Source organism: Pangasianodon hypophthalmus, chromosome 22 (genome assembly GCF_027358585.1).
Source record: "Pangasianodon hypophthalmus isolate fPanHyp1 chromosome 22, fPanHyp1.pri, whole genome shotgun sequence".
Taxonomy (NCBI): Eukaryota; Metazoa; Chordata; class Actinopteri; order Siluriformes; family Pangasiidae; genus Pangasianodon; species Pangasianodon hypophthalmus.
The window spans coordinates 97,501-112,798 of NC_069731.1; the positions used below are offsets into that span (position 1 = coordinate 97,501).

The following is a 15,298-nucleotide window of genomic DNA, read 5'->3' on the forward strand; positions in this document are numbered from 1 at the left end:
TTTATGTTGAAGTGGTTGTTATCATCTCTTTGTTTTATCTACACTATTTTTTGATGAATGGGATTCATGTTGTGTGTTTGAACATTAATGGGGCAAGAGAATATGAAAAGCGAGTAAAGCTATATGAACTAGTGAAGCAGAAGCATATTGATGTCACTATGTTACAGGAGACTCGGTGATTTTAAGTCTTAGTACATCACTCAGTGGTGGGGTTGCTTTACTGTTTGCTCGCAATTTTATTCCTAGTTCTTACACAGTAGAGGAGTTTTTAAATGGGAGGCTTTTTATGAGAATGAGACTCTAGTTTTTATCTGTGTGTACACTCCCACCAGTGCAGTGGAGAGAATGGGTTTGTTTAGATAAGCTGAATAATTGCTAACTGCAGCACTGCTGACATTTTAATTTTGGGTGGGGATTTTAACTGAACAACTGATAACTTGGATAGGAACCATGCAGAACCTCATGTAGCCTCCTGTAAGCACCTGTGGGAGATGATTAAACGACATGGAGAACTTTAAATGGAAAACAGAGACAGTGGGTCCACTCTATCGACAACACACTCTCCCTGGCAACACTGTTTTTTTATGGTTTTAAACATCAACTGGCGTTTCTTACAAAATGTTTTATTGTTCCAGTGAACATCTCCGATCACAGTATGGTACAGTGAACTATCAGTAAAAAAAAAAAAAAAAAAGTAAATCTAGGAGTGCATACTGGCACTTTAACACCACACTTTTAGAAGAAACTAATTTTAGAGAATCCTTTATTTATTTTTGGAACGCTTAAATAAGAGAAGGTGGCTTTTAGTTCTACACAGCATTGGTGGGATGTGGCTAAAATACACATTAAAATATTTTGTCAACAATACACTCTCAAAGTCACAAGAGACACTGTCTCTGAAAGCTCTGGAGACTGGAATAGTGGAACTCCAGTCTTTGGAGACTACAGGAGATCGAGGGCATACTGAAGCCCTCAAGAGTAAAAAAGCCGCAGTGAATGACCTGTTAGGTATTACAGCACGGGGACGCTGGTCCGCTCACGCTTTAAAAGCGCGACTGAGATAGATGCTCCTTCTAAGTTTTTCTTTGGTTTAGAGCAAAAAAATGGACAGAAAAGACTCATAAATGCTGTGCGAGCAGAATCAGGGGATCACTTATCAGAGCCCACTGAAATTCACAAGCGAACAGCAGTGAGCGGTCAGGGGTACAGATGGTGGAGGAAAGCTTTCTGGAGAATTTGCTGAAACTGTCAGAGCAAGCTGCAAGAGAACCAGACAGGGAGCTGACACTGGGAGAGCTCCATGAGGCTCTCCAGGGTATGGAGAATGGACGGGCGCCAGGCTAGACGGTCTCCCTGTAGAGTACTACAAGGCCTTCTGGGCAGTAATAGGACAGGATGTGCTAGAAGTCTTACAGGACAGCGTGAGGGGAGGTAAGCTCCCGTTGAGCTGCAGGAGGGCCGTCCTGACCCTGCTGCCAAAAAAGGGAGACCTAACACACCTGAAGAACTGGCGCCCAGTGTCACTACTGTGCACTGACAGCAAGCTGCTCTCAAAAGCATTAGCCTCGAGACTGACGAAGGTAATGGAGCAGATCATTCACCATGACCAGACGTACTGTGTGTCTGACAAGTCTATGTTTGACAATGTATATTTAATTTGTGACATTTTGGACGTCTCCAGGCTATTGGGCTTAAGGACTGGTCTGATTTTTCTAGATCAGGAAAAGGCTTTTGACCGGGTTGAACATGAATTCTTGTGGAAGGTGCTGGAAACCTTCGGGTTCAACCCTGGTTTTATAGCCATGATCAAGGTGTTGTACAGTGAGATTGAGAGTGTACTGGAGGTTAATGGTGGTTTATGTGCCCTTTTAGAGTATACAGAGGCATTAGACAAGGCTGCTCTCTGTCAGGTATGCTGTATACTCTAGCAATTGAACCCCTTTTATGTAAACTGAGAAGTCAGCTCTCTGGTTTTAATGTACCTCACTCCACTGCTCCTCTCTGTCTCTCAGTATATGCAGATGATCTGGTCGTAATGGTAGAAGCACAGATAGATGCAAATATGTTAATTGATATTTTAAAAGACTTTGAGATTTTATCATCTGCTAAGGATAACTGGGCCAAAAGTGAAGTTAGTTTAGTTGGAGAGTGGGGTGGGGGGCAGCCTGCACTACCAGGAGGCTTGTTGTGGAAAAAGGGTGGTTTTAAATATCTGGGAGTTTATCTGGGCAGCACTGAGTTCTTAAATAAAAACTGGGAGGGTGTGGTTGAACATGTAAAGGGCAGACTGAGCAGGTGGAAGTGGCTGGTCCCTAAGATCTCCTACAGGGGGCGAATGCTGGTCATAAACAACTTAGTGGCATCATCCCTGTGCACAAGCTGGCATGCGTGGATCCGCCACCAACCTGCTGACAAATGTCCAGGCCCTGCTAGTGGACTTCTTCTGGGACGGTTTACACTGGATTCCGCAGAGTGTTCTCCATCTGCCCAAGGAGGAGGGGGGGCAGGGGCTGGTCCAATTGGCCAGCAGAACTGCAGCCTTTCGTCTCCAGTTCATCCAGAGACTCCTCACTGGACCCAGGAAACTAGTATGGAGAGTAGGGGGACTGGGCTTGGACAGAACTCTGTTTTTAATGGACACAAGTATGCTGGATGTGGCTGGGGTACAATTTGGACTTTTTTCAAAAAACAAAATAAGGGGTGCAGAACATTACACTGGCTGCTGGAAGAGCCCCTGGTGTACGGTGGGCGCTTGGACATTTCTAGTGTGGCCGGCCCGACACTGTCCAGGGTTCTGGTCTCCTCGGGGATCGCGACACTCCGGCAGCTGGTGAACATCACGGGGTCAGACCTAGCACGGGCAGAGGACATGGCGGCTCATATGGGATTGCAGTCCCTGTGTGTGATCAACAGGCTCTTACATCACTGGAGTTCGACTCTAACAGCAGAGGAGCGTGTTCAGCTGATGGACTGTAAAACCAGCGAGATCATTCCGGCAGAGGAAGAACCCTTTCCCCAGATGAGCACTGCTCCAGACCTATATGGATGTGCAGGTTCCCTCCTCGAGTGCAGGTGTAAGGGGGAAATAAACATCGAAACAGTGTCGAGTAAACTGCTGTACAGGGCTTGTGTGAAAGTTCTAAACAAGAAAAAGCTGAATGGGAGGATGGACACGCCATGGCGAAGTGAACTTGGTTTTAATGATGATATTAAACCAGAGTGGAGGGAACCGTACAACCACCATTAACCAAAAAAGTTGCTGACCTCCAGTGGAGGATTTTACATGGTATTGAATTCTTTTATCTCTATTTTAAACCCTGAGGTCACACAGGAGCGTCCATTTTGTTCACAGAGAGAAACCGTTTTTCATGCTTTTATACACTATTCGAGGTTGCAGTCTTTTTTTTTGTTTTTACAAAGCATCTTAAGGCCATTTTATGTGGATTTTACTTTTCAGATTTTTATTCTTGGTTTTAAATTTGTCAGGAGAAACAGGTTTAAGTGTCAGCTGATTAATTTTATCTTTGGTCAGGCCACAATGGCAATATACCTGAGCAGAAAAAACAAAATGGCACAAAACACAGACTGATACGATAAGAATTCTCTCCAGTAGGGCTGTCACCATATTAGATTTTTCTTCAACTTCAAGGTTACTGTGGCCAAAAGAATTCACGATATCGATATATCACGATATCTATAGAAACCTTTGGGGAAAAAAACTTTATCGGTCAAATTATTTTTTGCTTTATTTAGTTTTTCTTTTTTTACCCATGCAACGAACATAAGGATACAGATAAACAGGGCACATGCATTTTCACTTCTTACATTCTCAATCTATGGCAAATTTTTGTGAAAGAAGACAAGCATGTTAAGTTCCTCTGGTTTCAAACTGGAGCGAAACACTGTCTGAATGTTTCCTGAATCACCCTTTATTTAAATATAAAAACACAGAAAACCGCTGCTAACAGGTTAATGTAACATTTCCCATTCCTTGATTAGTAAAATAATCGCAGTTTACTCTCTGTAAAAGGGCGTAATCCGCAGGGTGATGGACACGGAGGTGGGTAAAAAGGCTGGTGGCGTTGCCCCCTTCGCACTGACCGTAGCCCGACAGATTCTGCAGATCGGGTTGTCTAAGGAGCTGTTTTCTTTGTTGCCGAAAAGCTCCCATACTGGTGAACTTACTTTTTTCGGGTGTGGACAAAGCCTCTCACTCTCCCGCTCGGACGACTTGATTCTTCTCGGAGTAGCTGCGCGCGTGGCATCTTCTTGTTTGACAGGTGTCAGCGTTAAGGCGCAATACTGACACCTGGGAGGTCAACCAGGTACTGGCACTGGAGAATTTACGTGTCGTGTTATCATAAGAGTCCTGTTCATTTTAAATATTGTGGTTATTGCCAATACCGGTATAACGTCACACCCTAAATTAACACGATGTCGATATTTCATACTTTGAATATCACGGTTATCGTCAATACCGGTGTATTGCGACACTCCTACTCTCCAGACTAACTAAATCAAGAATCCTGATTGATTTTAATTTCTTTAAGAGTACGGGGGATGATAAACATTTGGAGATGTTTAAAGCAGTGTGGTGTTGTGAGGAGGCTCTGTGCTCTGTAGAGGAGGAAGAACTCTGTTTTACACCAGCATTAGACTGATAGAAACATCACAACTACACACTCTAACTGTTCACTGTTATGTTGTTATGTTTAGCCTAATTTATTTAAATGCCTTTTTTTTAAGAATATTTACTTATTTATTGAGTCACTCTGATCTTACTGTGTAAACTGTGACCTGTGTAAAATAAAGGATTGTAAAAGTCTCTCTGTCTCTCTCTCACTCTCTCTCTCTCTCTGTCTCTCTCTCACTCTCTCTCTGTCTCTCTCTCTCTCTCACTCTCTGTCTCTCTCTCTCACTCTCTCTCACTCTCTGTCTCACTCTCTGTCTCTCTCTCTCTCACACTCTCTCTCTCTCTGTCTCTCTCTCACTCTGTCTCTCTCACTCTCTCTCTCTCTGTCTCTCTCTCACTCTCTCTCTGTCTCTCTCACTCTCTCTCTCTCTGTCTCTCTCTCTCACTCTCTCTCTCTCTCTGTCTCTCTCTCACTCTCTCTCTGTCTCTCTCTCTCTCTCACTCTCTGTCTCTCTCTCTCACTCTCTCTCACTCTCTGTCTCTCTCTCTCTCACACTCTCTCTCTCTCTGTCTCTCTCTCACTCTCTCTCACTCTGTCTCTCTCACTCTCTCTCTCTCTGTCTCTCTCTCACTCTCTCTCTGTCTCTCTCACTCTCTCTCTCTCTCTGTCTCTCTCTCACTCTCTCTGTCTCTCTCTCACTCTCTGTCTCTCTCTCTCACTCTCTCTCACTCTCTGTCTCTCTCTCTCTCACACTCTCTCTCTCTCTCTCTCTCTCTCTCTCTCTGTACAGACACATAAAGCAGATAACCTGTTGAGCTCAGAGACGTACAGGAAGTGGAAATCTGCTCGTCCAGGAGAGAAACAGGTTTCAGTCATCCTGCAGGTACAACTGCGTTTAACACTTCACTCATCCATCATGGTGTTGATAAAGTTTGTGTGGATTTTTATGGTATTCATGGTGGTTGTGTTGATGGTGTTCAGTTTGAGAAGGAGGAGCAGGTCCACAGTATCGACATTGGGAACGAGGGATCAGCCTTCATTGAAGTTCTCGTTGGACACTCGACCTCCGTTAAAGACCACAATTTTGAGGTACGTCAAGCACACAGTAACACACTGCGTTTGAGCGGCGCGCCGTCGGCGTTTCCCAATGAAATAACTTAAACTTACTGAAATGAATGATGTCATTTCCTCTGTGTGTGTGTGTGTGTGTGAAGGTGTTGTTGGTGACCTCGTCATTCATGTCTCCCTCTGAGAGTCGAGGGAACTCGAATCTGAACCGTGTGCGATTCTTCGGCCCTCAGCAGCTGGTGAAAAGCACGAGTCAGGAGAAGTGGGACAGAGTGAAGATCGTCTGTACACAACCCTACAGCAAGGTCACACACGCCTGTCTGTCTATCCGCCTGTCTGTCTCTCTATCCGCCTGTCTGTCTCTCTATCCGTCTGTCTCTCTATCCGCCTGTCTGTCTATCCGCCTGTCTGTCTATCCGCCTGTCTCTCTCTCCGCCTGTCTCTCTATCCGCTTCTGTCTCTATCCGCCTCTCTCTGTATCCATCTCTCTCTCTATCCGCCTGTCTGTCTATCCGCCTGTCTGTCTATCCGCCTGTCTGTCTATCCGCCTGTCTCTCTATCTGCCTGTCTGTCTATCCGCCTGTCTGTCTATCCGCCTGTCTCTCTATCCGCCTGTCTCTCTATCCGCCTCTCTCTCTATTCGCCTGTCTCTCTATCCGCTTCTGTCTGTATCCATCTCTCTCTCTATCCGCCTGTCTGTCTCTCTATCCGCCTGTCTGTCTCTCTATCCGCCTGTCTGTCTCTCTATCCGCCTGTCTGTCTCTCTATCCGCCTGTCTCTCTGTGTCAGTTTCTCTGTGTGATTGTAGTAATTTTCTGTGTGTGTGTGTGTGTGTGTGTGTGTGTGTGTGCGCGCAGAACATTGCGTATGGAGTGGCGTTTATAAAGTTTCACTCTCCACCGGATAACGATGCTCCTGCTGCTACACCACCTGTGAGTATGCACAGACACACACACACACCCCTGCACACACACACCCCTGCACACACACACACACACACACACACACACACACACACACACACACATACTACAGACACACTTCTGAAGTAATCATGGCTGCATCCGTGATTATCCAAGATAGCGCCGCAGGGTCCCTCTGTACTGCCATGTGTTGCTAGCTAACTAGCTTAAAAGTCATGTGACATCAGCATAAATTGTAAAATTGCATGTGTGTGTGTGTGTGTGTGTAGGTGTTGTATTACATTGTGTGGTTTGTGTTGTGTTGTGGTAGAAGTTGACTAAACTGGGTCAGTTCCGGGTGAAGGACGAGTGTCAGTCTCCCGGGTCGAGCCTGCAGCCGGGGAGTCTGTTCCTGAACCGGGAGAATAAAGACAGCACGGGACTGAAGGGTGAGACGACGATCTTCACGTCACGCCGTTAAACACTGACAGTGATGTTTAATCGTGTGATTTATCAGTAATTTAGTGTGTAATGTTTGGCAATTTATTTCCATCCAGTTTCTCCTAAAAACACTACGCTGAGTTACGCAGCAGCGGCGCTACAGACAGAGCCAACAACCTCAAGCTCCGCCCCCTCCTGCTCGCCACAGGTACCTGCCCAGCACTGGTCCCACCCCTCTACAGGTCTCCATCAGTCAGCAGCCCTGCTCACCAATCAGCCCAAACCATTACTAACCCCACCGTTAATTACATACTTCTCAAGTTTAATCACAGCCCTGCCCCCAAACACACACACACCCACGCACCAATCATACACCTGCCTCTAATCAGGTGTTCATCAATCACAGCCTTACACTGATGAACAGGTGAAATATCGTCTTTGTCCTGAAGAGGGAGATGTTTCACTCTCCAGCCCAATTTAATGCTTTTTTAAATGTCAAGTTCACGTATCTGTGTGGTGTGTGTGTGTGTATGTGTGTGTATGTGTGTGTGTGTGCGTGTGTGTGCGTGTGTGTGCGCGCGTGTGCGCGCGTGTGTGCGCGTGTGCGCGCGTGTGTGCGCGTGTGTGCGCGTGCGTGCGTGTGCGTGCGTGTGCGTGCGTGTGTGTGTGTGTGCGTGTGTGTGTGTGCGTGTGTGTGCGTGTGTGTGTCCCACAGGCTGCTGTATCTGTGAAGAGAAAGTTTGAGTTCAGTAAAGAGAGACAGGACGCCCCCCCTCCCCCCGCCAAGAAACACACACCTCCGCCCAAAAGCAACACACAGAATGCGGAGCACACACACACCTCCACCAGCACAAAAACAGGTCTGTAACACACACACACACACACACACACACACACAGCGTTACACCTCGTAGTTACTGATAATAATGTAAATAGACAGATGAAGGATGAATGAGCAGACGGGTGGAGGGGCAGGCAGACGGGTGGAGGGGCAGGCAGACGGGTGGAGGGGCAGGCAGACGGGTGGAGGGGCAGGCAGACGGGTGGAGGGGCAGGCAGACGGGTGGAGGGGCAGGCAGACGGGTGGAGGGGCAGGCAGACGGGTGGAGGGGCAGGCAGACGGGTGGAGGGACAGGCAGACGGGTGGAGGGGCAGGCAGACGGGTGGAGGGGCAGGCAGACGGGTGGAGGGACAGGCAGACGGGTGGAGGGGCAGGCAGACGGGTGGAGGGGCAGGCAGACGGGTGGATGAATACATAAAGAGAATGAGGAGAAAAAAGAGTAAACACGAGTAAATAAATAAATAAATAATGCATTTGATGAATCTGTACTTGTTCAGCGTCGTTTTCCCAGAAGTCCCCGGTGCGGAAGTCCTCTGTGAAGCCCCGCCCCCTGGCCTCAGAGCCAGTCCCCTTCAGCCGCATCATGGAGGGCGTGGTGTTTGTGCTGAGTGGATTCCAGAACCCGTTCCGTGCAGAACTCAGAGACAAGGCTCTGTCCATGGGGGCGCGGTACCGACCGGACTGGACCCCCGACTCCACACACCTCATGTACAAGACACAAACACACACACTCACCTCATGAACAACACTTCAATAAAGGTGAAAAATAAAGAGTGAAACCTGTGTGTGTGTGTGTGTGTGTGTGTGTGTGTGTGTGTGTGTGTGTGTGTGTGTAGATGTGCCTTTGCTAACACCCCTAAGTACAGTCAGGTGAAGGCAGCAGGGGGGATGATTGTGCAGAAGGAGTGGGTGATCGACTGTCACAAGAGGAAACAGAAAATCTCCTACAAACGGTGTGTGTTCACTGTACAACTCTATATGACCAACACACACACACACACACACACACACTCAGAGATTATCATTCTATCTATCTTTCCCTCTTAGTATTCGATCTGGAATATGTGTGTGTGTGTGTGTGTGTGTGAGAGAGAGAGAGAGAGAGAGAGATGTAGTCATCATTAAACAGCTGTATCTGTAATGAGTAATTAAAGTAGGAACTTCCTCTGAATATATGTGTCTAACACACACACACACACACACACACACACACACGGAGCAGACTGGATGGGTTTTGTGTGTGTTGAGTGTTTTGGACCATCTAGGATTATGAAAGTTAAATTTATGCTTATTCCTTGTGTTATTAATGATTATTTTGACTGATCATATGTTTATATCTCTGTAGGTATCTGATTGACGGAGCGGAGTCGAGCACAGAGGAGGATGAGGAGGAGGACAGCGCTGCTGAGGAGCAGAGACACGACGAGAAAAAGAAAAGCGTAATTAAATATTATATATATATATATATATATATATATATCCGGGGTTTTAGGGAAGTTGTTGAGTTCTTAGCCCAGGTACGCACTACAGACATGTGATGGTCATGTGACCTGTTGATGATCATTGTTAATATGTTAGTGTTAATATCATTGGAACAGCTGAAGTTAAGTATTACACACACAGCTGCTTCACTGTTACTGAACATGAAGACACCTAGGGTTAGGGTTAGTCCCCTTTCTGTCATCTGTACAGAGATCACTGTAATCGTCTGAATCAGTCAGAATTACTAATTATTCTCCTCCTCTCTCCCTCTCTCTCTCCCTCTCTCTCTCTCCCTCTCTCTCACCCTTACACACTCCCTCTCTCTTGTTCCCTCCCTCTATCCTCTTCCTCAGTCCCTCTTCATCAGCTCTCACCAAAATCCCATAATCTTGGAGTCATGATGTTTTCATAGAAACATCTCAAACATGACTTTCTGTGTCACACAGTGTGTGTGTGTGTGTGTGTCTGTTTGTGTTTTTCAGAAGAGTCCTGCAAAGAGAAGCAGCACCTCAACGAAATCTGTGAAAGAGGAGAGGAGCGATGGATCAATGGACGAGCGAGGTGAGGTTTGCACACTTATACAGAGTGTTTCAGTCAGACAGTAAAACACACACACTACAGTTTAGTGTGGGAATTGGACAGTAATGAATGTGAAAGTGGTTCAGTGTGAACACAGAGTGAAATTGTGGAACACTGATGCAGTGAACGAGACTCGGTTTAATTCGGGGAAATGATCAGGAGGCTGATGTGTGAACAGAAACTGATACATTACAGGGACAGAGGATGAGGTAATGATGAGTGTTTGTGCAACAACACACTGACACACACTGCGTATAAACACCTGGCACAATGACGAGACACAGAGAGCCCGAACATCTCCGGTGCGAGGGTGTGAGTGACAGAGAGCCTGAACATCTCCGGTGCGAGGGTGTGAGTGACACAGAGCCTGAACATCTCCGGTGCGAGGGTGTGAGTGACAGAGCCTGAACATCTCCGGTGCGAGGGTGTGAGTGACACAGAGCCTGAACATCTCCGGTGCGAGGGTGTGAGTGACACAGAGCCCGAACATCTCCGGTGCGAGGGTGTGAGTGACACAGAGCCCGAACTTCTCCGGTGCGAGGGTGTGAGTGACACAGAGCCCGAACATCTCCGGTGCGAGGGTGTGAGTGACACAGAGCCTGAACATCTCCGGTGCGAGGGTGTGAGTGACAGAGAGCCTGAACATCTCCGGTGCGAGGGTGTGAGTGACAGAGCCCGAACATCTCCGGTGCGAGGGTGTGAGTGACACAGAGCCCGAACATCTCCGGTGCGAGGGTGTGAGTGACACAGAGCCCGAACATCTCCGGTGCGAGGGTGTGAGTGACACAGAGCCCGAACATCTCCGGTGCGAGGGTGTGAGTGACACAGAGCCCGAACATCTCCGGTGCGAGGGTGTGAGTGACAGAGAGCCTGAACATCTCCGGTGCGAGGGTGTGAGTGACACAGAGCCCGAACATCTCCGGTGCGAGGGTGTGAGTGACAGAGAGCCTGAACATCTCCGGTGCGAGGGTGTGAGTGACACAGAGCCCGAACATCTCCGGTGCGAGGGTGTGAGTGACAGAGCCTGAACATCTCCGGTGCGAGGGTGTGAGTGAGACAGAGCCCGAACATCTCCGGTGCGAGGGTGTGAGTGACACAGAGCCCGAACATCTCCGGTGCGAGGGTGTGAGTGACACAGAGCCCGAACATCTCCGGTGCGAGGGTGTGAGTGACAGAGAGCCTGAACATCTCCGGTGCGAGGGTGTGAGTGACACAGAGCCCGAACATCTCCGGTGCGAGGGTGTGAGTGACACAGAGCCCGAACATCTCCGGTGCGAGGGTGTGAGTGACACAGAGCCCGAACATTTCCGGTGCGAGGGTGTGAGTGACAGAGCCTGAACATCTCCGGTGCGAGGGTGTGAGTGACACAGAGCCTGAACATCTCCGGTGCGAGGGTGTGAGTGACACAGAGCCTGAACATCTCCGGTGCGAGGGTGTGAGTGACAGAGCCTGAACATCTCCGGTGCGAGGGTGTGAGTGACACAGAGCCTGAACATCTCCGGTGCGAGGGTGTGAGTGACAGAGAGCCTGAACATCTCCGGTGCGAGGGTGTGAGTGACAGAGCCTGAACATCTCCGGTGCGAGGGTGTGAGTGACACAGAGCCCGAACATCTCCGGTGCGAGGGTGTGAGTGACAGAGAGACAGACAGAGATGCTGCTGTTTTGTGTGCAAGATGAACAGACTATTAACAGATTATTAACAGACTATTAATCCTGCACACAACACTGAGTGTAAATTCTAACACCCAAACCTGCTGTGTTCTAATCAGCTTCATCTCCACTACTCCCTACTGTTCCAGGCCACTTATACACTTATCCCTGCTCCCTACACTGTAGAATTATTAGCACTATGTAGTTCCCTGTTCACTATAAAAGACCATGGGAACAGTAAACAGGGTGTGGTTTAGGACACAGCCAGGGAACGTGTGCAGTAACATTTACTCATACTGTTGTGTGTTGTGCTGCAGTTGTTTTACTAAACACTGTTTTGTGTGTGTGTGTGTGTGTGTGTGTGTGTGTGTGTGTGTGTGTGTGCGTGTGCGCGCATGTGTGTGTGTGTACACTACATAGAGGAAGAGCGTGATGATGATGGATCGGGCATGGACACTGAAGATGAGCTGAGAAGGTAAACAGGGTTTGTTTATGAGGCTGTTTCCATTCATCAGCATGAAGGTTTACTAATAAGCTCTGAGACGGTGCTCAGTGGTGTGTGTGTGTGTGTGTGTGTGTGTGTGTGTGTGTGTGTGTGTGTGTGTTAGAGTGGAGAAGAGGAAAGAGGAGAAGGGAGGACAGGAGATGGAGGAGGACCCGTACGGAGGCTCTACAGATGAGAACACAGACGCCGAAGAAGAGGAAGACAAACCCATACCTGAACTACCAGGTGTGTGTGTGTGTGTGTGTGTGTGTGTGTGTGTGTGTGTGTGTAAAGAGGAGATTAAGAAGGATGTATGGTCCAGTCTGAGTACGGCTGCATGAGATGTGAATAGTAACTCCACCCCTCTCTCTCTCTCTCTCTCTCTCTCTCAGACTTTCTGACAGGGAAGCGTTTTTATCTTTATGGGAAATTTCCGGAGAATCAGAGACGCCTGCTGCAGCGTTACATCATCGCCTTTAACGGGTGAGACAGAAACACACAAAGGATCGTTATAATAATAACACATTAATAAATCATCCTCATCATCAACCAGCACTAATCATATTGAATTAATGAGTTTCAGTAAACATCTGTGTGTGTGTGTGTGTGTGTGTGTGTGTGTGTGTGTGTGTGTGTGTGTGTGTGTGTGTGCGCGTGCACCAGTGCTGTGGAGGACTACATGAATGAGAAGGTCCAGTTTGTGATCACCAGTGAGGGATGGGACGACACCTTCGAGGACGTGAGTGCAAATACATACATATATGCGCTGATGAGCCGAAACCTTATGAGCACTCGCTGATGAAGCGAATAACGATTATCTCGTAACGACGGTGCGTGTGAAGGTCTTTGGTATATTAGACAGTAAACGAACAGTCGATGTGTTGGATGCAGGAGAAATGGGCAGGTGTGAAGACCTGACAAGGCTTGTGGGGCGAGTCCGGGTCAGGAGAGGTGAGTACCCACTTGTGGTGGCGCACAAGCCTCATTGACGCGCGAGGGCAGTGAAGGCTGTCCCGTCTAAAAGGGCTACTGTGGCACAAGTCCCAAAAAATGATTCCTACGGGAGGACTGTGTCACAACACACTGCATCGCACCCTGCTGCATATGGGGCTGCGTAGCTTCAGCTTGTCACATGCCACCTACCTAAACATCATGGTGGACCAGCTGCACCCCTTCATGACTGCTTCCCCAACAGCACTGGCCTCTTTCACTGGATCATGCGTCCTGCCACACTGCGCACACTGTTCAGGAATGGATTGAGGAGCATGACGAAGAGTTGAAGGTGTTGCCTTGATCTCCAAATTTCCCAGATTTCAATCCAACCAATGTCTTGGTGCCAGATACCACAGAGTTCCTTCAGTGGTACCAGAGAACCACCAGCATATTCAGCACGTGGTCATAATGTTTTGGCTCATCAGTGTATATAACAAATGTATATCTATAGCCATATTACAGACAGACAGAGAAAAAGATGCAAAAGGGGAAAAAAAAGATGATTTAGCAAGCTCTCTCTCTCTCTCGCTCTCTCTCTCTCTCTCTCTCTCTCTCTCAGGCTCTGATGGAGAATGAGAATCTGAGTTTTGTGAAGCCCACGTGGATTTTCGCCATTAATGATCGGCAGAAGATGTTACCCTATCAGCCCTACACTGTCGTGCCCTAAACACACAGCCCTAAACACACAGCCCTACACTGTAGTGAGGGGGCAAGGGAATGATTATTAGGAGCATTACACTCTACACTATAGTGCCCTTATGTTCCTTCTTCACTCACACACACATTCTGACTCCATCATCATCTTGCAGTGGTGTTTTATTAGAATGTAAAATGGTCATCCTGCTCGGCCTCGTCTCAAACCCACTCCTGTTCCCTCCACTTCATCTTCATCATGGTGTGATTTGGGCCATGTTTCTACAGCACAGTTGTGCTTGTGATGAAGTGTGTGTGTGTGTGTGTGTGTGTGAGAGAGAGAGAGAGAGAGAGATTAAAAATAGATGTTTTTTTTTTTTTTTTTTTTTTAATCTGTGTTCCTGAACCAGTCCAGACATCAGTTTGTTTACTGTTTGTGTTTATTAGATTGAAATCTTGAGTGTGTTTGTGTTTAGTGTGTTACTGATTCTGTTTAGTTTGTAATGAAAGACTTTGAGTGTAAGTGTATTTCTCCTGATATAATAAAGTTATTTTCATTACACATACACTGTGTTTACATTCATGTGTTAATAAAACGGATAAGTTTCATTATTAAATTAATATCTGTATTAATGTTCACATCTCAGTTCTGTGTTAGTAAATTAAATGAAATATTTTTATTTCTTCTTTATTAAGGATCATGTGCGATTCTCCTCTTTAAACGAAAAGACTGTGTGTGTGTGTGTGTGTGTGTGTGCGCGCGCGAGAGAGAGAGAGAGAGAGATGCTGTAGCGCGCGCTCCCGTACCGAGCCGGAATTCTGAATCGCACGTGCGGGAATGAAGCGGCACTGACACTGAGCGTGTGTGAGTTATTTTACTTCTGTCACCGGGCTGTGCTACACCAACAGCGGGGTCAACTCCATCATCTACACCACCTTCAACATCGAGTTCCGCAAAGCCTCCAGACCCAATAATCACACTGAGGTCTTTTACTGCTGAAACAGAAAGGCCATCCAGAGTTACTATGCAATCAGAAAGTTTACTGCTAGCTGCATGTGGTCCTAGTACAAGTACTTCTGTTTAATCCTGAACATCAAGATCTTTTCTCATCCACTCTGTGTTACACACTATAACACATTATAACACACTATAACACACTATAGCATGCTATAACACACTACAAGGTCTCACACTCACTAATCCTGTGGTAAACAGGAGACAGGAAACTTACACACAGATAATGAGTTTATGCTTCATGCACTCATTAGTGTTGGTTATGATTAAGTATCATGTTGAGGTGATGACCTTTGACCCATCCGAGCATATACATGATCTTCACATCCACATTGAGCCACACTCATGAATATTTCAGTGTGTGAAGCACAGCTCTCTGTTACACATACACACAGGACATGGAGATAGATAGGATGAAGCGAGGGGGTTGGAAGGATGACGGAAGCAGTGCATTCTGGGATATATATATATATGGAGAGAGAGAGAGAGAGAGAGAGAGAACTGAATAAGTTTGAAGAAAGAGTAAAGTGTGATTACCCCGGGAGTGAGACAGCTGGCTGTGGTTTTATTCGTCTT

The 15,298-nt window shown here is 47.2% G+C and overlaps 1 protein-coding gene across 4 annotated transcripts in view; it reads left to right on the plus strand.

Moving 5' to 3' along the window:
- xrcc1 (X-ray repair complementing defective repair in Chinese hamster cells 1) overlaps positions 1-14,273 on the plus strand; it is a 16,914-nt gene extending 2,641 nt beyond the window's left edge. For 3 of the 4 annotated variants that reach the window (XM_053228182.1, XM_053228184.1, XM_053228183.1), the window contains exons 3-18: positions 5,425-5,517; positions 5,616-5,723; positions 5,849-6,007; positions 6,560-6,634; positions 6,936-7,053; positions 7,162-7,253; positions 7,761-7,905; positions 8,384-8,594; positions 8,723-8,839; positions 9,232-9,325; positions 9,851-9,929; positions 12,018-12,072; positions 12,206-12,327; positions 12,474-12,564; positions 12,745-12,820; positions 13,634-14,273. In XM_053228182.1, the coding sequence (XP_053084157.1) occupies positions 5,425-5,517; positions 5,616-5,723; positions 5,849-6,007; positions 6,560-6,634; positions 6,936-7,053; positions 7,162-7,253; positions 7,761-7,905; positions 8,384-8,594; positions 8,723-8,839; positions 9,232-9,325; positions 9,851-9,929; positions 12,018-12,072; positions 12,206-12,327; positions 12,474-12,564; positions 12,745-12,820; positions 13,634-13,741 (1,743 nt within the window). In that variant the 3' untranslated portion in view covers positions 13,742-14,273. The remainder of the gene's footprint in view (positions 1-5,424; positions 5,518-5,615; positions 5,724-5,848; positions 6,008-6,559; positions 6,635-6,935; positions 7,054-7,161; positions 7,254-7,760; positions 7,906-8,383; positions 8,595-8,722; positions 8,840-9,231; positions 9,326-9,850; positions 9,930-12,017; positions 12,073-12,205; positions 12,328-12,473; positions 12,565-12,744; positions 12,821-13,633) is intronic. The other variant, XM_053228185.1, reaches the window with a different exon arrangement.
- Positions 14,274-15,298: the final 1,025 nt, after the last annotated feature.